This window comes from Lichenostomus cassidix, chromosome 1 (genome assembly GCF_008360975.1).
Source record: "Lichenostomus cassidix isolate B80296 chromosome 1, HeHo_3.0, whole genome shotgun sequence".
Classification (NCBI taxonomy): domain Eukaryota; kingdom Metazoa; phylum Chordata; class Aves; order Passeriformes; family Meliphagidae; genus Lichenostomus; species Lichenostomus cassidix.
Genome location: NC_139479.1, coordinates 25,369,735 through 25,392,058, shown reverse-complemented (window position 1 = coordinate 25,392,058; position 22,324 = coordinate 25,369,735). Strand labels below are relative to the sequence as shown.

The 22,324-nt window shown below is 38.6% G+C and overlaps 1 protein-coding gene across 1 annotated transcript in view; it reads right to left on the bottom strand.

Moving 5' to 3' along the window:
* Nucleotides 1-4,832: 4,832 nt before the first annotated feature.
* Nucleotides 4,833-22,324, bottom strand: part of CUL4A (cullin 4A) — a 42,844-nt gene continuing 25,352 nt past the window's right edge. Inside the window, exons 10-20 of the mRNA XM_085053258.1 lie at nt 20,835-20,953; nt 18,145-18,337; nt 16,636-16,740; nt 14,822-14,932; nt 14,358-14,443; nt 13,258-13,365; nt 11,938-12,051; nt 10,916-11,021; nt 7,709-7,881; nt 6,700-6,852; nt 4,833-6,437 (exon numbers count right to left, since the gene is read on the bottom strand). Coding sequence (XP_084909384.1) covers nt 6,342-6,437; nt 6,700-6,852; nt 7,709-7,881; nt 10,916-11,021; nt 11,938-12,051; nt 13,258-13,365; nt 14,358-14,443; nt 14,822-14,932; nt 16,636-16,740; nt 18,145-18,337; nt 20,835-20,953 — 1,364 coding nt within the window. The 3' untranslated portion in view covers nt 4,833-6,341. The remainder of the gene's footprint in view (nt 6,438-6,699; nt 6,853-7,708; nt 7,882-10,915; nt 11,022-11,937; nt 12,052-13,257; nt 13,366-14,357; nt 14,444-14,821; nt 14,933-16,635; nt 16,741-18,144; nt 18,338-20,834; nt 20,954-22,324) is intronic.

Genomic DNA, 22,324 nt, shown 5'->3' with positions numbered 1-22,324 from the left:
TGACCGCTGACGTCACAGGGCCCGCCCCCCGTCACGTGAGCCGGGCCAGCGCTGCGGGTGCCGCGGGCCGCGGGGCGAGGGCAGGATCTCGCGAGAGTTGGGGCGGGCATTGCTGTGGGGTCAGTGAGGGGAGAGGGCAGTGAGGCAGGGCGGGCATTGCTGTGGGGTCAGTGTGGGGAGAGGGCAGTGAGGCAGGGCGGGCATTGCTGTGGGGTCAGTGAGGGGAGAGGAGTGAGGCAGGGCGGGCATTGCTGCGGGGTCAGTGAGGGGAGAGGGGAGTGAGGCAGGACGGGCATTGCTGTGGGGTCAGTGAGGGGAGAGGGCAGTGAGGCAGGGCGGGCATTGCTGTGGGGTCAGTGTGGGGAGAGGGCAGTGAGGCAGGGCGGGCATTGCTGTGGGGTCAGTGAGGGGAGAGGAGTGAGGCCGGGCGGGCATTGCTGTGGGGAGCGAGCGGCCCACCCGGGCTCTGGGCTGCCTCCAGTGTGCTGCATGCCACTCCGTCTAAGGGCAGTCTGAGGTGAGCGCAGTCCTTTCGCACAGAGTTAACTCAGTCCCAGCTGCATACAAACATCGCAAGTTGATGGTTTGTTGTGTCTGAAGTGTTCAAGCTGTATATGCCCAGGTGTATATGAGCCACATGTGTTCCAAGACAAAACAGGGACTGCTCATGACGTGTGTTTGCATGGGTAGAAATTGCAATTTCACGTAGTTTGAGATGTCTCGTTGTTTAAGGAATCCCCTTTCTGTTTTTGAGAAAACTAGAAAAAAGTTGACGTTAGTTTGTAAACGTTCTCAGAGGTAATGGATATGGGAAGCCCAAGTCATCTGATCACTTTGTAATCCAATGCTCTCTCCTGTCTGCACTGTTAGGGATATGCTTACTGCACCTGAAACCTCACGAGTATGTATCTTGCTCCTGAACTTGTTCCTGTTTCTAGTAATGGAAGGTGTACCGATAGCTGTGTGCCTCTGCTGTCCCACAGTGACTGCTATATCGTCCCTCTCCTCACTATAGGCTGCTCCAGACTAATCATCTCTGAGGCAGAATCGTTTCTGCTCCCAAGCTGCCTTCATACATTTTTACTTTGAACCCATTTGAAATGCAATTTAGCTACTCCCAGCTGCTAAACTCAAGTTCAGCTACTGTGAACCTGACCTTGCTGTTTGTCTCATTTCACTCATGCTTCCCCTTTCCTTAAAACATCCTGGATAAGTTTAGCTGCTCCTTTGAGTGCCCTGGGGATCTACCTTTCTTTTTCAATGCTATTGCTATAAACAAGCATCTCCTTTTTAATGCTGCATTTTTATCTGTGCATTTTTAGAGACAGTAATATATTATTTTGGTTTGGTTTTCCCTTCAACACTTTTAGCAAATTTTATTCTTGCCATGCATTGCCAAAAGCAGAAGTTAGTCAGCTTGGAGAAGGACACATACAAGCAGCTCTGGTCAAGTGTTTGAATGAGTCATTTGCAGAGGAGTTGAGGGTAATGGAGGTGGGACATGGGTTGTTCTCATTTTGGATCACTGTTTTTGGAACCTGCACTGGGAGTGGAGGAAGGTCTGTGAAACACAAAGTCTGCCACAAGACAAAATGGAGAGGGAGGCCCAAGGTCAGGTTTAAACTTGGTGTGCAGTATTCTGCCTCCCTGCTGGAAAATCGGTAGGCGTCTATGAACAGAAAAGTGACAGATGCTTGGATGATTAAAAAAATGAACAATATATATTTAAGTTGCATAAAGCAACAGTAGTGTGGTAAAATTTGGTAAATAAAGAACATAAGGTTATCAGCCGAGAATGATGTTGACCTTCCATGCTGTGGATCATTAGCTAACTAGGCCTTTAATAATGGTGCAGAGATGGCAGAATACCAATTTCCATGTCCTTTCTGTACAAGTATTACCAGGGTGTTTGTCAGACAAGAGCAACAAGTGTTGCACAACCATGTTGGCCATCAGCCCCACTGCTTGGTAACTTGTTGGCTTACATCAATCAAACTTGATAGCACAGTAAGACCTAAACAAACATAAAGTTACAGCTTCTGTAAAAGCTGCTGTATACACAGCCTGGAGGTCCAAAAAAGTGCTGTCACCAAAGGAAATAAAATATAGTCCATACCCAGCCCCTACCCATTTTGTTTGACAGAGCTGCTGGCCAACAAATATGCCCACAGTCCCAGATGTGAACCATGGTGCACTCCCTGGCCTTTCTTCAGAGCCATGGATGCAGAATGGGCTGCTCATGGGAAACACCCAGGAGATGTAGGAGCCATTACTACAATAAAAGCTGTCCTGTGGAGTCAAGGCAGCATACAAGCAAGGGAGACAGAGTACAGGCTCGGAATTTTTACCAGGAAAGAATTTCCACAAAATGTGACTATTTTCCCAGAGCCTTTTGCTGAGTATTACCTGACTTCACACAGTTACTTCCTTTCTGAAGAGACTTGCTAGGAATAGCTAACAAGTTTATGGTACAGAGTCCACTCTCACGAATATACCTTCCAAAGATAATAAACCTACAATTCAAATAGAACCATTTAGGTTGGAAAATACCTCATATGTCACAGAGTCCAAGTGGTAACCCAGCACTGCGAAGTTTACCACTAAAGTATGTCCCTAAGCACCACATCTACAGGTCTTTTAAATACCTCCAGGGATAGCAACTTGATCACTTCCCTGGACAGCATGATCCAGTGATTATCAACCCTTTGAGTAAAGAAATTTTACTAATATCCAATCTAAACCTCCCCTGACACAACTTGGTGTTCTGCTCTCATCCTGTCACTGGTTTACCTGGGAAAAGAGACCAATCCCCACTCGGCTACAGCCTCCTTTTAGACAGTTGTAGAGAGCAATAAGGCCTGAGCCTTCTTTTCTCCAGCCTTAACGACCCCAGCTCCCTGAGCCATTCCTCACAGGACTTGTGCTCCAGACCCTTCCCCAGCTCCAGTTCCCTTCTCTGGACACTCTCCAACCCCTTAATGTCCTTCTTGCAGTGAGGGGTCCAGAACTGCACACAGGATTTGAGGTGTGGCCTCACAAGTGCCAAGTTCAGGGGGACAATCCCTGCCCTGGTCCTGCTGGCCACACAATTGTTGATACAGGCCAAGATGCCCTTGGCCTTCTTGGCCACCTGGGCACACTCTGGCTCCACTGTCAACCAGCAGGCAGCTTTCCAGCCAGTCTGCCCCCTGCCTGGAGCAGTGAATAGGTAGATCTGCATAACAAACAGAAGCACAAATTGATAACACTGAAGTTACCTGAAAGGTGTAGGTTTTTTTTCTAAGATGTAGAGCACAAAGAAAGGATGAAAGAAGCTGAGCAGACTAAGGGAGTTAAATGATAAACCCAGGTTCAGATAAAGGAAGCCAAGGGAAGCTAAAATACAAACTAAGAAAAACAGACCCAAGGAGAGAGCAGGAAGGAGGCTGTTGGCTGATGAGGAGAGCTGTAATTGCCAGGCTTGGGAAGCACCTTTAAGTCAGCCCCCAGCCTACGTTCTCCCACTCGCTTTCCCTCAGGAAATGTTGGGCTACATAACAGTCTGCCACATTTAGGGAAATTGCTTTTTAAATGCATATTAATGTACATTTGGGTAAGTTAGAGCCCCCAGCTCTATCCAGACTCCTGCTGTTATTTTTGTCATTCCATAGAAGCTGCTATACAGTTTGCTCTAAATACACTGAATTGCAAAGTTCCAGGTTTCCCAGACATACCTGAACATAGATGCTCTACAGAGGACATCTGTTCCTTTGCTACTGCCCAACATCTTCTACCCTGGGTGACTATCCAGGAAAGAAATGTTTAATAACCTCTGCCCTGCAGGTAACAGGTACACTCAGGGGACAATGTGACCCCCACAAAGCAAACTGATTGAGGCTGGCTGCTCAGCCAGATTCTGTCACCAGCTACCAAAAAGCAGCCATTTTGCTATGGAGAAGTGATTTCCATGCTGCCTCATAAAGTAACTGCTTACCTATTTAGTTCAACATCTAAAAAATCCCAGTGAGAAAAATGTGAGGAAATCAAATTAAAAATGAGGCCCCAAGAAGAAGAGTCACAATTACCTGGGCCATCAGTATTCCCCAAAGGTTTTGAACCTCTGAAGCCACTTGCACACCAATCTGAAAGAGTAAAAGTCTTCAGGGATCATTACATTGTCTCCAGGTTCGGGGTGGGTAAGGAGGTAGGTAGAGATCAGCAGCTGGATGAAGGACAAAACCTCCACTCCACAAGCAGAAAGGCAGAACCAAGGAGAACCCCTCTGAGTACTGTTGAGGTTATTTGCAGGGGATGATACAATCAGGGACCAAGGACATACAGCACAGGACAGGCTTCATAATTTCCACTCCTGTGAACAACTACTTTTTAATTACTAGAGCAGAGTAACTTGGCTAAAGGTTCCTTAGTCTGTGGCAATTAGGAAAACTGCACATCTCAGCACTTTTAATCTATTAATATTGCTTCTTGAGGCAGAACCATTTCAGTCATCTTCAGGATAACACCGCTGCTTTAAGCTATTGTTTAAAACCACTGAACGAGAACATTTGGGTTCAGAAGGGGCAGGCAGTACATTCTCACTGCTTCCTATCAGCTACTGCACACTACTGCTAGCTTTCAGTGTCAATGTGGCTGGTAGAAAAGCCTCTCTGCCCCTTACATTTCTGTAAGGCACATAATTCCTTTTTGTTTTAGAAGTCCAGTAAGATGGAGCTCATTGGTTTCTATATACATAAAAAGGGAACCAGAAAGTAAATGGTGTAACTAACACTAAAGAACAAACCACACAAACTCAAGTGCCACATTCTCACAAAGGCTAAGAAATTAATACTTAATATGCATCAAAGATTTTATTTGCATTAAATGAAGATTCAAATATTAAAATAAGTCTACATTAAATTATATTAAATATGCTTTAAATACAATAAACTAAACGTGTTTAGTTTCTGAACACAAAGGGAACAAAAATAATTCAGAATGCAATACAATTAATGACACCAGATGACAGAGTAAGGACTTTTAGTATGTAGTTCCACAAGATGTCAACTCATATAATTGTTTACTTCAAGAAGAGGTGGTGGCCTTTTAATTGATGCACAAATCCCACATTACATAAACTTAGTAAGGTTTCTCTCAAGAAAATATTGCTCAGTTAAATTCTCATTTATGTAGTGATGAAAACTCCTTTGGTAGCTCTTTTTCAGAATGAAATATACCAGTAGACAAATCAGGAAAATAAAGAGTCTTGCAAGTATTACCAGAAAATGTGTCTTCCTTATAGTTACAATTATCTAATGGATCTACAGTGTCTTTCACTCTTTAATTCAAATCAACTTACATATGTACAATATGTAACAAAGTACTCACAAAATCCTTAGTCTTTTGAGACAAAAAGCTATGCTTTCCCAATATTGAGACCATAAAAGTTTGGTTTTTTTTTAAAAAGGTTTTGTTTTCTTGAAGTGGAGCATGCTGTATAGTAGGTTCCCTGGATGTTATTTTCAAGGTATAGCTAAATGTTACGGCAATTACAGAAACAGTGAAATACACCTGCTGCCCTAAAATGAGGTAGGGCCTCTTTGACTCAGATATAATTTTTGCCACCCAAGCCAGCAGAAATAGTAATAACAGAACAACCCATATTTTAGTTAAATAATCCAACAGCTCAGTACACACATGAATGCAGTTGTCCTCTTGGCACTTCAAGGATCTCACTTCAAAACCTGATTTATTCAAACCAGACTGAAGTTTGTAGTAACTTGAAAGAAAATTAACTGAACACAAGTTAAAGGGTTTTCATGGTGCAAAACTTCAAAACTTCAGTGTATTTCAACAACACTGCTTGTACATACATGTTTATCAATGAAGCATTTTTAAAAAGTTACCCAAGTTGTCACTGTAGCTAAAGAACGCAGCATATAGGGACTTTATGGATGCAGTTAGGAACGCTAAATGAAGAAAGCTGACTTGCATCCATCACAGAAGTATTTCTCACACAGGTGATTTTACTGTTCCATCCAACTTTAATGACATTGTTAAACAAAACTGTAAAACTAAATATTGAAGAACCCAAGAGAACAAAAGATTAACTCAAGGGGGAAAAAAACCCCAGGACATTTAAAATTAGTAAGAAGTCTTGACAAAGGTGATCAATTAATATGTAACTTTGCTTCTTTTCCACAGCAGTGCATGCAGCTGGTTGAATAATATACATCAACCTGAAATCTGCTAAAAGGGAAGTCTGGAACAGCACAGGTATTTGGTGTCCTGAAGATATATGTGGATGATTTTGGTTTTTGTTTTTTGGGTTTTTAATGTTTTTAAATAAAAGTATTTCTTCTCCTTTAAGCAACATAGTGGTATTGATTGGGATTGTCTTTGTCTCTCTCCATATAGTCTCTGTCAATGAGAGATTCAATTCTCTTTTTCAAGTCTCCAGGCTACAAGAAAAGATAAGATGAGTTAGTAATATAAAGGCAAACATATTTCAAAAAATACTGCTAAAAGCCACAAGAAATGTAACCCAGTATATCATTAATGTACTACTGATACTCTGGCTTATTTCTGTTCAAACAATACCATAATCTTTGGCTTTGATTCTATATTTCACATTTCTTGCTCTTATGGACAAGCTAAATAGAAAAATATATTACATATATTTAGATAAACCCAGGATGTTTGACAAACAAAAATGTAAGTTACCTTTACAGGAAATTTCAGTTGATTATACAATTCAGAAACAAGAAGATTATGACCAAGAGTCTTTCTCATCTTCATTATTCGTACAATAGCAGCATCAATCTGATATTGCCTGTCCTGAAATACTCTTTCAGTTGTGCTGACCTGTTCCTCGACCTAAAGAACAATACAGCACCACAGATCACATCACCTTTTGTTGCTATTTTTTATTAATTATATCTCCACAGTTAACCTTTGCAATAAAATGAAACCCATGCATTCTTACTCATCCTTGAGACAGATGCACACATTACTGCATGCTAAGAGCTAAGTGATTCTGAAGTGTACTGCTAAAACAAGTAAAAGAAAAAATTAAGGGTAATATAAAGGAAAAAATAACATCTTATTTTACATTATTTTGTAAATTAAACTAAATCTTAAAAACTCCCTTCAGATTCTTGAGAGAACGCGTAACAGTTTGACAGCTCAAACACAGCAGTGTTTTGTGTCATACTCCAATTTGACTTTTAGGGATTTTAATATGCAAAGGCAAAAAAAAAGAAACAAGCCAATGTTAATTAAAATATGTCACCTTGTCTCAAGAATGGGAATTCAGAGACAACAAAAATACCCACTGCAGAATCAGGGACAACCCTGACTTTTATAGCCCTCCTACCTACTAAATATAGAAGTGACATGGTGACATTTGATTAATGAGTTCAATATAGTACCAACATTTCAGCAATACCAGAGAAACTTCTAAGATGGACTGAAACATCTACAAGATCCTTTTAGTTTAATACAAAGGCATTTAAACTTGCAAACACAAGAAGCAACTGAAGTTGTCTTCCGTTTCAGTGATTTGGAAGTCTTTATTGCCTCACTGGGTCATCTTGACTACTCTAAAAATTAAATATCCTTTAAAATTAAATACTCCTTTCTTTATATGCAAAAAATATAAGAGATTATGTCTTTCCACATGGGATATGTAAACAGTTAATACATATACTGAATGAATGCAAAAAGTACGTACTGTTTCTTTCATTTGAATCTGGTTGATCTTTATTCTAAACAATTTATGCTTGAAATCACCATTAAAGATGAATTTATCTCCATCTTCTACATCCTTGCCCTTTGGATTTTTAATCAATACTCGAGCTTTTCCACAAGCTAACGACTGCAATGTTCTTCTTAATTCACTGTCCTCTGTGAAGGAGTTCAAATATGGGAGAAAGCAGAACAAAACATTAACATGTACGGTTTTACATGATTAATCTAGAAATAAAATTGAAAGCTAGTGGATTTATGTTAATACTTTATTCCAACTAAGTTCCAACTAGGAAGTAGCTCACCGCCTTCGAACTTGGTCTCACTTTTCACAAGTATGTGCTGAGAGCATGCACAGATTATACATGTCAGAAAGACAGACTTAAGCTCATCTCAGTGAGTTTTCCATCCAAAATAGTTTCAGCAAAGATTTCACATTAACACAAACCTAATTTTATTGCTTTAGTTATTGATTTAAGTTATTGCTTATTTTATTGTTTGTCTGCTAGTAAAGAGACTTCAGAAAAGAGGTTAGTGGATGACAAGAAACTCAAGCTACCCATTTTAAGGTTTCATCAGTGTTTTTAATCACACAGCAGAAAATATATAATAGAATAAAAATCCAGAAGTCTAAACTGACAGGAAGATGTTTTGTGGGAGGGTAAAGCTGACAGCAGTTATAGTCAAACTTCCTCAAAACAGGAAAGTAATAGACACAAGTGTGTGAGGAAAATTTTATCTAGTTAATATTTAAGGCTAAAAGCATTTAGACAAGAAGATAAAATGAAGTCTTAAACATTCTAATTATTATGTTGCAAAGTCTTGTATAAAAGTTTTATATTGAAGCAGCCTCTGCAGTCTCTAGAATCCTTTATTCACAGTATAAAATTATCACTAATGTGTTAGATCGCCTAAACAGAGTTTTAGTCTAAGAACTGAAACAAAGGTTTTGCAATCTAGTGCTGAAGTACAGCTGAGTAAAAGATTAACACTATCGCTATTTTTATAGCACTTAAGCTTTCACACAGAGCAACCTTTTCCTTTTTTTAAACTTCCAACTGTTCTATGATTTCTAAAAAAAACCCTTTAAACCACATGGGCTCAACAGGCATTTATGACTCTTGAGACATTTTGTGTGTTTCAACTTCAGTAAATGCAGATTGTTGAGTCGTGTTTTTGTCCAAACACAAGGATCCCATTAAAACACTTTGGAGTTTTGCATGTGAAGTCACAGGTTACAAGGAAGGAATCTGCAATTACCCATCAATCCCGGAAGTACAAAGAAGCTCCTAGAAGTTTCCTTGATAACAAGGCACGTAAAAGCACAAAGTATATATGGACAACACAACTCAAAGCAGCACTGTTAGAGAGATGGTGACTATTCTTTCTCTGAGTAACAGTTTATACATTTTCTCACTGTCCTAACATACCAGGGATAATCTCATTAAAGCGAGTGATGATAATTTATTTTAACAGTAACCAGAAAACACAAGTTCCCACCACTGCCAGTTAATCCCTACAAGAAAAATGCAGAGAGACTTTTTACAGTACCACGTAGCGACACGACAAGAGGGAATGGCTTCAAATGGAACAGAATAGATTAGATATTAGAAAGAAATTCTTTATTGTGAGGGTCGTGAGGCACTGGAATAGGGTGCCCAGAGAAGCTGTGGATGCCCCATCCCTGGAAGTGTTCAAGGCCAGGTTGGATGGGGCTCTGAGCAATGTGGTTTAATGGAAGGCAGGGGGGACTGGAAATAGATGATCTCAAGGATCCCTTACAATCCAAGCCATTCTGTGATTCCATGTCATTCATTCTGGTCTTACAGGAACTCTGTGGACCATGAACTGTCCTTATTACCTAAATTTCTACACTATTTCTCCTTAGAGAGAAATACAGATATGCCACTCTGTGCAATGACATATAGGTATCTCCCAACTATCAATTCCAGACAGCTGTCTTAAAAACAGGCCATTGAATTCCTTATTTTGTGCTATAATGGAATGGATTTCCATGCAGCAGATTTTATCTGTTGCTGTCAAGCAGCCAGAATGCAAGCTCCAAGGGACAGCAATCCAGGCTGGGAAAGCAGGACCTGGATAAGCCTTCCATGAAGCTGTGTTTTTCCTGTAAACACTGTACTCCAGCCTAATGAGCCTCTCCAGACTATCTTGATGATTATTATCATTGGCATGGATTTTCTTCAGCTCCCTTACCATTAATGGAGAGGATGACTAAGCAACTTGAAGCACTGAGACACAATGGAGCACCCAGACTGTACTTCCTTCTGCAATGCATCAGTCTGAACCACAGGGATTCTTGCTATCCCCATTTTACAGTACTTTAGTAAATATATTACAGTATTTTAGTACTTGTGTGGGCTCAAATACTGTTTTAGATGCTTCTGTATGGGGCTGATCTTAAGTTTCAACATGTGAAGGACTACTGGGTATAAGCTGCTGATTGATGCAGAACTTCCAGAGAATAAAGAGATGGTGTTGCATCTGTAACTATTTCAAGAAAGTGTATGAATTTGGAAACAAAAACCACCGAAGAACATAAAAACACAGAAGACAGATGCTGCAGATGGGTAAAAAGGAAAACTGTACTCAGTTCCTCAGTCTTCTTTGTCCTTCAGGCTCAAGTGCAGAGGCAGACAGCTACAAAGTACACACCCAGTACACACTGCTGCTCTGAACAAATCAGACCCGCTGTTAAGGGGGCACCCCAGCAACAGTAATGGGCAACGCAGGTGAGCTCTCAATTCAATTGAAAATACTCTCTTGAATAACCCCTAAATGGCAGCATTCTACAACAGGTCATTTTCAAAATACAGTACGTGAAACCAAAAGGGAGCAAAAATATTCTGTACACACAACAGTCTTTATCACTACTTAATTTTAAGAATTGCAATGATACATTTTGTAAATCTCATTGGTTGTTAGTAGTACCACATGCTACACATCTCTCACTAGTAATTTTGTGAAGCATCCATTTTGCACACTAAGAAAATACTCTAAGAAACACCTACAGTGTGTTTTCCTCATCTCTTTTGATGTGTATATGCTATTGGTGCATAAAGTTTGTCCTAATGATCATGAAAAAATTCTTATGATTAGGCTTTTACATACCAAATCATAATTGGCAATCACTTGATGAATACATTTAAGGATCAGAAAGTATTATTCCTACCTACACCAGTAGCCATTTTAATTTCTTCAAAACTGAATTCATCTCCTTCATTAAACATAAGCAATACTAATGTCTGAAAGAGCGATACTTGAAACTCCTTCTTCCCCTAAAAGAGAAATAACAAATAATAGTAATATGCAGAGAATAGTCTATTGTACCCCCTACATTTGACAGTTATGGAAAGTATACATCAATTTTTTTACTTCTAGAAGAAATTTAGAATGCCTGGCATACAGAAAAATCTGCCTGAATGTAGTATTGAGGAAACAGGATTATTTTTAAAACCTCTTTTTTTTTCTCCTCTAACAGTAACAATACAGTACACAGCAGAAGCTCATTAGAATGGCCTGGTATTTACTTCACATCCTTTACTTCATTTCAATTATAATACATGAAATTTTGGTATTGCCGTCATCAATAGTGAATCTCTCCATAATTAACTCAAGTTAATATTCACAATGAATTAGTAAAAGGATTCAAGGGTTTTTTTTTGTCTTTGCTGTGACTGAGTGAAGCTGCACTATTACAAGGCAAGATACTGCATGAGACAAAACAAAACCACATGAACAAACAATGCAGTTATTTAACACCTAAATAATTCAACAAGCATTTAAATTTTAACCAGAGCCATCACATGACTAACACCCTTCAGTCTCTTTTTGTATGTCAAGCATACTAAAAGCATCACCAGGATTTCTACGATCAAAACAATTCCAGATTAAAAATAAAAAATGCTGTGTTTTTTTAAATTTCTTGCTTTATTACAACCTAATTTTTTTGAATGAGCAACAATTCTTATGAAATTAATATTATCAAAAGGTATCACACTGTTGTCTTGTTAGCAAGGTAGTATTTCAGTTCAATTATAAAAAGCCTACTTTCTGTACAAAATAAGTGTTGAACTGTGATTGTTCCTCCACAGAAATGTTACTATAATTAAAAAAATATAATGCATTATTAGATTCCAAGTAACTGATTTAAATTTTATCCCAACAGGCAAGGCATTGAACAAGCAAACTTACTTCCTTAAATTCTGCCTTTAGGACAGCATGCCCTAAAGTGGTCTGCCACTGAAGTTTCCGACCACTGTGTTTTCCCAGGTAAAAGGTTTTAAATACTTCTTGAAGCTTTATCATCTGTAAAGAAAAGAGAGAAAAACATTAACATTATACCAGTGCAGTGATACTGAATGATTTCACACATAATTTCTTCACTCTCCTCTACCATGTTTTAGAATAGGTTCTTTTGTGGGAAAAACTTAATAAAAAGAGCAAAATTCTGCTCCCAAGTACACTGGTACTATTATGCACAAAAGAAAGCCTCAATTAAAAAATAACTAAATTGTCCTTGGGTTTTTAACTTGCTTGTTTTGTTTTAAATAACAGTCAAATAAACTCCCCTGTAAAGGGTTTTAAACCCCAAAAATAGATACTAGTTTTCTCCCAGACTTTGAATCTGATCAAGAAGTCACGGGACAAATAGCATATATCTCACACTTTTACACTGGCTAGCACCATCTGCTCTTAAGTTCTTCCTGTAGTTTGTGGATGGAATGGAACTCCAGTCCAATTCCACTACTTTATGCCCTCTTACTTTCAAGTAGGGGGGTTCTACCCTTCCATTTTCATGAGGTGTTGCTCAGGGTGGATCCTTTGGAAGTAGTCTCCCACGGAGAAAAAGACACCTCAGGAGCAAGAGCACAAGAGCTTCCATATCTTCCAAACTGAGTGGGAACCCCATTACACCCTCTGGCCTCAAGTGTTTCCCAGACCTTAGATCAAGCAAGATACTGCAGCAAATTGAGACTCCAAATACACATTTCAACCCAAATCACTACTGGCAGGAGCTTTGCAAAAATCTCTCAACTTGGAAGCAATCCTTTTTCATGCAAATACTATTCAAATGCAGGGGCTGGTTTTGTGTGTCATATTGCAGGGAATAGAGGAAGAATCCTGCAAAAATAAGGAATGTGCAGTAACATAACTACTGGCTAGTTCAAAGCTCCTAACCAATGTAGTTAAAGATTGACTAAAGGTGAACTGACCAACTGTCAACCTTTCAGTGCTTGTCTGCAATGCAGTGTGGCAATGATTTTATTCCCATTATTATTATTATGCAAGTAAAAAAACCCACACTGAGTAAAATAATAATCTGAAAAAAATGGATTTTATCAACTACATTTTTTTGCAATTCTGGAACATTTAAAATTACATAAGCCCCTTAAATATCTAGCAGAAAAACATTAAATGAAGGACATTAATTCACCCTGTGATAATGATTCAATTCTATAAGAATTTAGAAGAATTAGAAGAAGTATTTAGACGAAGAATTCAAATACCAACCTCTGAATTTAAGTGGACTTCCATAGGTGTATAAGTTGGCCAATATCCCATAGTTAATATATTTACTGTCAGGTCTATATTTCCTGGGTCACTTTGGTTCTGCATATACTAAAACACAAGAGACAAAAATAATTCAAGTATACTGTCTGCATACTAAATTAGAAAATATATATAGTTAAATCAGAAATTTAAGGTTAGTATAACAATGAAAAACTTCTACAGGCCACATCCTTGGTTAGACATGCCCTACCAGGATTTTGAATAACTAATGACCCCTTCCCCAATTTCAAAACACAGCAGGCAGTTGGGAGTAAAAAGAAAAGATCAACATGCCTTTAAATATCCTAGACCACTGTCTGTACAGGGTACTAAGGTCAAAGAAACTTTAAACACGTGCAAATAAAGCAGAAGAAAAGCTTTTGATCAGAAACCATGGCAAGGACTATAAGATCAAAAGAATCCCCTTGGACTTCTGCATTTGTTAGACTAAATTTTTTTCATGTAATTGGAGCAGCGCCTCAGACAAGCCAGACTGCAAAATCGGGGACAGAAGAGTCACTCTAGTATTTTATTACAGGTATTGTCCTGGGTCAGAGCTCTAACCCAGCATCCTGACTTCAGTAAAGCCCCCAAGCAAGTGGCCAGGGAGAAATGCAACAGGGTGAACATGTACAGTATTTCCTGCAAGCATTCCCTCTGTCACCAACAGGCTGGACACTTTGGGGCTGAGACATGCAAGGTTTCAGTGCACTCAGCAACGTTCAGGGAGTTTCTCTGGTCTGGGCCACTCACGAAGAATTCATTAGAGCAGTACCAGTTTACAGAATGAAGGGATACAGACTTTCCAGGATGTCAGTCAACTAAATTACTATGTGGTATTTAGAGAGTAATTTACTTAAAAAGGAATCAAACTGTAAAATTATTGTATCCAGTAAATAAATTCTGTTCTATGAACAGAACTATAAGTAGATACTGTTATTATGAATAAGACCTGCTCAAAAGTTGTTTTGTTTAATTTTAGCTTAATCCAAGGTGTAACACCATTAATTACTTCCCCATGACTGCTGAAAATTTAGTAAACAAACAAAAGCTAAATGTACCTGCTTAAACTGTACCATGACATCTTTGGACAGTTCCATGTCCTTGAACATGCCCTCCAGTTTGCTGGTAAAAGCAGCACCACATTCTGTCACACACACAAAAAAAAAAAAAAAAAAGCAAAGATCCCACAATTACAAAGAAGCACAGAACAAGTGATAAACATTTAACCTGAGACAGCTGGGTCACATTTGCCAGGTTACAGAGCACTCAGAAACAGGTACAAGTTTCCAGGATTTTTCTCCTCTGTAGGTATATTAAATGAACCAATCTCATATCTAAGGGTCAGCCCAACCGTTCTCATTGAGCAAAGAAAGCTGTAATGTATGTATCTAAGTATTTAAGTAAGAGCTATCCAGCTATTATTTAAAATCTGTCTTGGCACTTCTTAAGACCATGAGAAAATAGGGATTCCAATTTGCATGCCAAAAAGTAATACAAATTTAACACAGCTGAAGAAACCTACCATGTTTAAGCTTTGACAACATGGACTTCTCAGCATCTACTGATGCACTTTTTCCAACCAGCAGCCTTTTGGCCAAGTCTTTTTTATAAAAGGCTTCAAAAACATCTTTCCCTGTAATGAAATTGAAACAAAAAAATAAAATGCAAATGAAATTATACATTCTATGTGCATCATTTCCCCTCCGGTTTGCGACACAAGCTTTTCTTGGGACAAGCTGATCAACAGAACAATATTCACTATGAAGCAGTGAAGAAAAACAGGTAGACAACTTGTTCTTTTTATATTTTAATATTTTTAAACATATTTTGCAAATTATTTACTTTATTTCTTATTTCTGCCCCAGGAACTTGGGCTGCCTTGTATTTCCCATTGAATCAACTGAAAAACAAATTAAATTACTCTGGGGTCCAGAAGAACATTCTCCCTCCAGTGGTCCAATTTATTAAAAAAAAAAAGTGGGGGGAATGAGAGTGTTTCTGTGTATTAAAGAATATACTTTAATAGCCTAAGGTGAAGAAAAATTGTCAGAAGTCTAGAAGTCTTCTCACTTGGTTTGCCAATTGCCTTTTGAATTGCAGGAGTCATACAGACACCCATAAACTTTCACACCTGAAACCCAAGCTTCTTCCTACTGACAGTGCAAAGATACCAGCAAGGTGTTTCCCTTTAAAGAAAAACAAATTAACTCAAGCCACTACTTGTGCTGCCTACAGAAGCCACTAGTATTTCCTTACAAACACCTTCCCATTTAGTGGTTCTGATAATCTTTTACCTTCTCTGTCCTATCCTGGTGAAGTGATGTTTAATGAAACAGCTCCATCAAGATATTATCGAAAAGGCCAATGCCCAGAAATTACCTACTAATAATCATCTGCTCTTAAAAGAACTCCTATATCCTGGACAGCTCAAAATAAAACTTGCACTTTTAGCTCAATACTACAAAAAATATGCAGAGAAATAGAGCTGGTGAAAGTTTCAGATTAACAGAAATTAATCTCTTAGGCTGGCAAGTTGCCAGTACAACTGTTTTAATTCACCATCTCCATCTGACAAAAATGACGCAATTATGATTCAATTATGAAAATTTTACCACTTTATGACTTGACTGCCTTCCCATTATATTGTACTTATTTGGGATTTTTATGAGAGAACTCCATAGATCTCAGACAAACTAACACAGAATTGGGGAGTTCCTGCTATTCTACCCCAGCCCAGGATACACATTCCACTTCCCTCAAAACAGTGACCATGCATCTCTATTGGATTAGACCACTGGTTTTTTGATATCCAATTTAGGAAAAAAAAATTTGCCTAATGCATTCAAGGGTTTTGCTCAGATATAGACAAACATGAGTGAAGTACATTTGAAAGGCAGTGAACCCAGCAATAACACTTTTTCCCTCCTCTGTGTTCCCTCTCAACCATGATGAGAAAAGAGAAGTCATTAGTTGCTGGGTTTTCATACTTTTTACCTACAGCATACATAAGTGGAAAGGGAAGAGAAAGTCTGTACTGTCATTAGAAGGGAGGTTGTGGTTACACATGTGGTTAATTTATATGAAAAAACTTCCAGCAACACCTCTAACTCTCAGGTCTCCACTCACAAGACTCTGAAAGGTCTGTAACTTGCCAATCCCCATAGAACTATTTGTCCTCCCCAGTATATTTATTGCGCTCCTTCAGCTGTAAGGCAACCTGAATTAAAGGTCAAGTTGAGCAGAAATTCATGCTGAAAAAGGTCTCTTACATTCAGAGGAAAGCAGCCCTGCTAGTAGCAAGGGGAACAGTTTTAATTGTGAACTGCTATTTCTTACCATGAATGAATCTAAAAATGATCATGATTTTGTCAAGGATTCTTTCCAGCTCTTCATCTGTTGCTTCTTTGTTACCAGCTCTTAACTTGGAATCCACATATTTTGCTACAAATAAATAAAATTATGTAACAGCTTAAAAAATAAATCTAAAATAACCAAGTTAAGCATCTCCTGCTTGGAATATTACTATCCATTAAATATTGCTATATGTTAAAATATGCGATAAGCGCTAAATTTTCTATTTTCCTTTTTCCCATCCCTACATTCAGTGGAATGACAGAGTCCTACTGTATTACTGACATAATGGAAAAGTACTAGAAAAAGGAACAGTCCAAGGCAAAAATGAATACAGTATAATAATTAAAATTAATGCATTAGCAATTCCCACATTTTGTGTTCAAGTCATAACAAGGACATCACTTGTTGAAAGACAATGTTCTGGAAGCGTACAATGTATATGAATGTATTTTATGAGAAACAGAAACAAACAACATAAAGAGTAGTATATTTTTGTAGACCTTAACCATGTCCCTCATGCTCCTTGGTAGGAGCATATTAAAATTTAAACAGAAGCAATGCTTTCCAGTTAGTAGTTTCAGAATGCCAGAAATAAGGTTAAGCCTTGAGTTTAGCTAAGTATTTATTAAGCCACATTAGTATCCTTACACAACCTTCTGTGTAAGAAGAAAACTTCGGTGGGAGCTGGAACACTACAATCCACAATGACAACAGCAATAGCACGGCTTTAACCTGTATCACTGTGTTGTGCAATCTGGCCCACATAAAGCTGATTTTAGAAGGAAGACACAAAATAAGCTAAATAAAGGCAAAAGAATGTACAGAGAAAATATAAACAACCAAGGAGCAGGATCCTCTCCTGGTGTAAAATGCCACAGCTTGTTTTACAGCAGGCAAACAGTCAGGATAGCTTTTGCCAGATCAGTGATGAACTAAGTAGAAGTATTTTTAAAGTATTTGTTATTATCTTTCCCCTTAATAAGCACTAGTTCTCCTGTTAGGGTAGTGGTTTTTCCCCCCCTCTATTAAAACTCCTTGTGTCTGAAGGCTTTAAAATTGTTATTCCAACATCGGCCTTCAAGGCAGATGGATGGGCTGTACTTCCTCCCTTCTGAGAGACCCAGAACATCCTCAGAACTCCTCTACCAGCACAATTAAAGCCAGCTCCCTTTTACTTGCCACAGCTGCTCTTTGCCCTTGACCATTCAGTTCCGTGGTAGCCCCAGTGCTCCACTGAGCAGTTGCTAGCACCAGGCCCCGTGCAAGCAGCAGAGCAGGGACAGGAGGGTGACATGTCCCACCAGGACAGCCCTACAGCACACCCAAGCTCTTGGGTCCCACCACACACCCAGGTTGATGTTTGCCTCGTATCCCAAAAACCAGGCTCCTAAAGCAGAATGCGACTGCACCACTATTGCACTAGCACACTCAGCAGCATTATCATGCTTTCTAGAGATTTTTGAAATATTTTACAGAAAAATATTTGTGTACCTATCAATTCTGCAGGCTTATTTGGTCTCTTGTTGATAAATGTTTCAAAGGACTCCTTCATCAAGTTTATAAATTTTTCATTTTTCTGAAAGCACACTTCTATGATATGGTCCACTTTATCCTTAAAATCTAGTAGCTCTTGCACCATATCCTTGTCTTTTTCAGGATTAACCACTATTGTTGTCCCAAAGTTCTGTAAAACAAACACTTTTGATAGTAAAATACTTTAAAGTGCTACCTATCTCCCCCAACAGACACATTAACCCTTATAAAATTTATCATTAGGAAAAGTAAATTTTACAGAGCTACTTATGACATCAAGTTTTTAAAAAATGAGATGTATTGAAATTTAAAATAAAAACTAGACACACATTTATGGATTTCAAACATTAGTGTTTGATTTAAAGATTATTTACATTTAAGACAAAAGTAAAAAAATAATTAAATAAACACACAGTAGACATGACTATGATGTAAAAGTTTACAGTGAGATACAGAACTATGATTCATGTAAAATAAATTATATGGAAACTGCCTCAGAGACGTTAAGTATAAAGGAAAACTCTGCACTATTTTTATTAAACCCACTAGAGAGCTTAATTGATTAAACAGGTAGCAAAAACTCAACTGCTGCTCAGCACTCCAAGATTTCTCTTTCAACAAGGGCTCTAAACCAAAAAAATCCTAGCTGACTTGCAAGGAAACAAAACTTTCTCATGCACAAGCAGCAGCCACACTCTTAACTTTCTCTTCCTGTTCCTAGTTTTATTATTTTAAGAGATACAACACCATTTGTCTAATGAACCAAAATATCCTGTAACAGAGGATTTTCAGCTACTGGACAATTTACATTTGCTTAGTAACACTGATCAGTGCCCTGGACAGAATGATCAGTTTTCCAAGGTGAGAAAGAGGAACATCTGCACAGCAACAGCAAAACAGTCTTCAATTGGTATATTTTCACCGACTGAAGTATGTTAGCCAACTACAGTACAAGAGATAGGGGAAAATCCCTCTCAGAACCTCAGAATTCCCACCGCATTATCTAATTAGCCATTGTCATCTTTCATGGAGCTTTCTCTCAAGTACCATTTCAGAGTAAAGCTGAACACAAGGCTCCCAAGGTCCTTAGATTCAACATGTGTATCACAGAATGGTTTTGGCTGGAAGAGATCTCTGATGATCACCCAGTCCATACTATCTTCCACTTATCACAATTTCCCCTTCATTAACACAGCATTTGGGCATCTCAGTCGCTATCAGGAACATTCCTAAATTGCAGGGCTTTCCCCCCATTCTACAGACATAAAACCAAGATACAGAAATCCAAATCACACCTCTGAAATCACAAAAAAGTGATTACAATGGAGCACAGACATCTACCCCAGTAACTTGGCTCACAAGATACATGTTAGAAGTTCTTGAAGCCTCTCTTTACTGCATTCTGTCATACAGAACGTTTGGAAGGAGGAGATTTACTGACACTACAGAAAAGGTTTTCTAGGTTTTTGAGAATGTGCAAAACCATCTTAAAGCTGTAAGAAGTCTGATTCTGTGAGATACAGGGTATTGATAAGCAAAGTTAACCACTCACTGCTGTGGAAGGAGAGGTTCCTTTCCTTATTTTTTACCCATCTTGAACTCCTGCCTCTTTTCTTGGCCCAGCACATGGACTTTTCTGTGAATCTCTTTAGCATACTAAACCTGGGATAAAACTAACCTTGCCCAGGTATTGCGATAAAGTGCATCACAGAATAGCCTATGGTGTGGCAGGCAGCACTAGGTTTAAGTCAGTGACCTGATCTGGGAGAAAGGAAGAAGATGCTCCTCCTCAGCCACAGCAAACCATTCAATTGGACAATACCCTAAGGAGTAAACTCCACCTTGGTTCTGGGGGCACAGGGTAACCATGTTTCACTCCCATGAGCTGCAATGTTGGTGGATCACAATGAACTCCAGACACAGGTGTGCAGAAAAGGCTCCTCTGGAGTTAACTGATGTTGTGCACTTAGTCCTGAAGGCTAATGAACACATCAGCAATTCAGGGGAGAACCACACCATTGGGAATTATCAGCTCCAGGAGAATAACCTTCTGTGAAGCCTTCCTGCCTTCATCTTGCAAGAGCACTAGACTGCAAGTTCTCTGGGGCAGCATACTATATACGTAATACATGCATATCATGCCTAACTAACAAACCCAAAGCTTCTAAACATGACTGATGATGGATTATTTTCAGTAGGAGCATTCCCTTCCCAATAGCTTTAATACTCATCATATACTGTAGGCTGGTTACAAATACCACTGCTAATCTGCAGAATTGTGACATCTGATGTTTGACTGGTTTTGCAAATGTGTAAACAGTTGAGTGTATTTGCAGCAAAACACATAATACTGTCCAGCACACTCTTAACACATGTGCATGTGGCTCTATTTAACAGCAAAGCAATCAAAACATCCTGTATAACATTCAAACCTATAAGGAAAGCAATTTCCAAGTAAAAATTTAAAACCAAAGCAGGTGTTGCTGTTTCGCATCATGTGATAGTTACTGAGGGGGAAGCATTAACATCCCTTCCCGTATTTACTTAAAACAGAAGCTTGGTGATACATCTACATGTTATTCTTGGCTTTGACAAAAGAATTTTTTAACAGCATAAATTTTTACATTAGTAATAGATCTTTGAAATACCTTGATGTATTCACTCCAGTGTTGCAAAAGGATCTGCTGCCCACCTTTCACCCGGCTGAACAGCTGGTATGTCTGGGTCAAATCTGATATTCTATTTTCATCCAGCAGGTTATCAAGTCCTAAAAAAAATTAAATTAGAAGAGCAAACAAATTTGAATACAGTTGCATACATAGAGTTAGAAATATATTCGAGAAATCTCTATGAAATACAGCAGAAGACAAGACCCTCCTTCTGGTGTGCTTAAAACATACGAACATTTTAAGGTTAAATTTCCAAAGGCAAGTGATATATATGTTCTCTTGTTTAAACTGGATGATGAAATGATTTATGGTGTAATATTTCAAAAAAATATTTCATCTGAAATACTTTCCCAACAAGCTGATGATCATAAGCCTTTTGCAGAATGGTTATGAAGAGAGCTTGACTTCAAGGATACAGTTTTATCAAGAACCTCTCAAGAAGACACAAAGCTAAGTGAACTGCCCTAAATTTAAAGTAATGATAAATACTTTGCAAGATTTTTTTTCTGTGGAGCATGGTGAGCCATGATTTTAGATTAAGAATGTGCTGGGAACAGTCTACGCTCCCACCAATGGAATAACACAAGATTACAAATTCCTTCCAAGCACCTTTTGCTTTACCAGTTCACCCTACATGAGACTAAGCTTTGGACTAGCAGACGGAGAAGTGAAGCTCAGGGGATGTAACAAGGAAATAACTTCATATGCATTTTTCCATTCACATAACAAATGTAGCTCCAGTGTAAACAGAAGTACGTTGTCTGGTGTCAGTTACAGAGGCTTTAGTAATATGGAAGCATAACATGAAAGCTTTAGGACTTTTTTTTAAAAAGCAGAAAGCTGGATTTTACACACGTTGACAATTCACATCATCAGTGTAGCTGACACTGTACAAATGTACTATTTCACCAAATATATTTCATTAACACCCATTTTTAAATGCTATTAAAAATTGATTTGCAAATAACTACCAAGTTATCCCACAATCTACTATATTCTTCAGCTTAAAAATACTTTAACTGTGTATAACAACTTACACATTGAGAAAGGCAAGCAGTGTTCAAGAATGATGTCAGGTAAACTTTTCTCTCCTATTTTGAGATTTCCTAAACTTTTGAGATATCAGAAGACTAGACATACTTTAAATGTAAGACAACAGACTACAGTCTTGAACACAGGGTTTTAGTGATCTTTTGTTATTGAACATGGAATTAGAATCCTGGAAGTCAAAGAATCATAGAAAGGCCTGGATTGGAAGTGACCTTAAAGATCATCTTGTTCCAACCCCTGGCTGTGGGCAGGAACACCTTCCACTAGACCAGGTTGCTCAAAACCCTGCCCAGCCCAGCCTTGAACACTTCCAGGGATGGGGCATCCACAACTTCTCAGGGCAACCTGTTCCAGTTCCTCACCACCTTCACAGCAGAGAATTTCTTCCTAACATCTCGTCATAAATATCTCATTTTTTC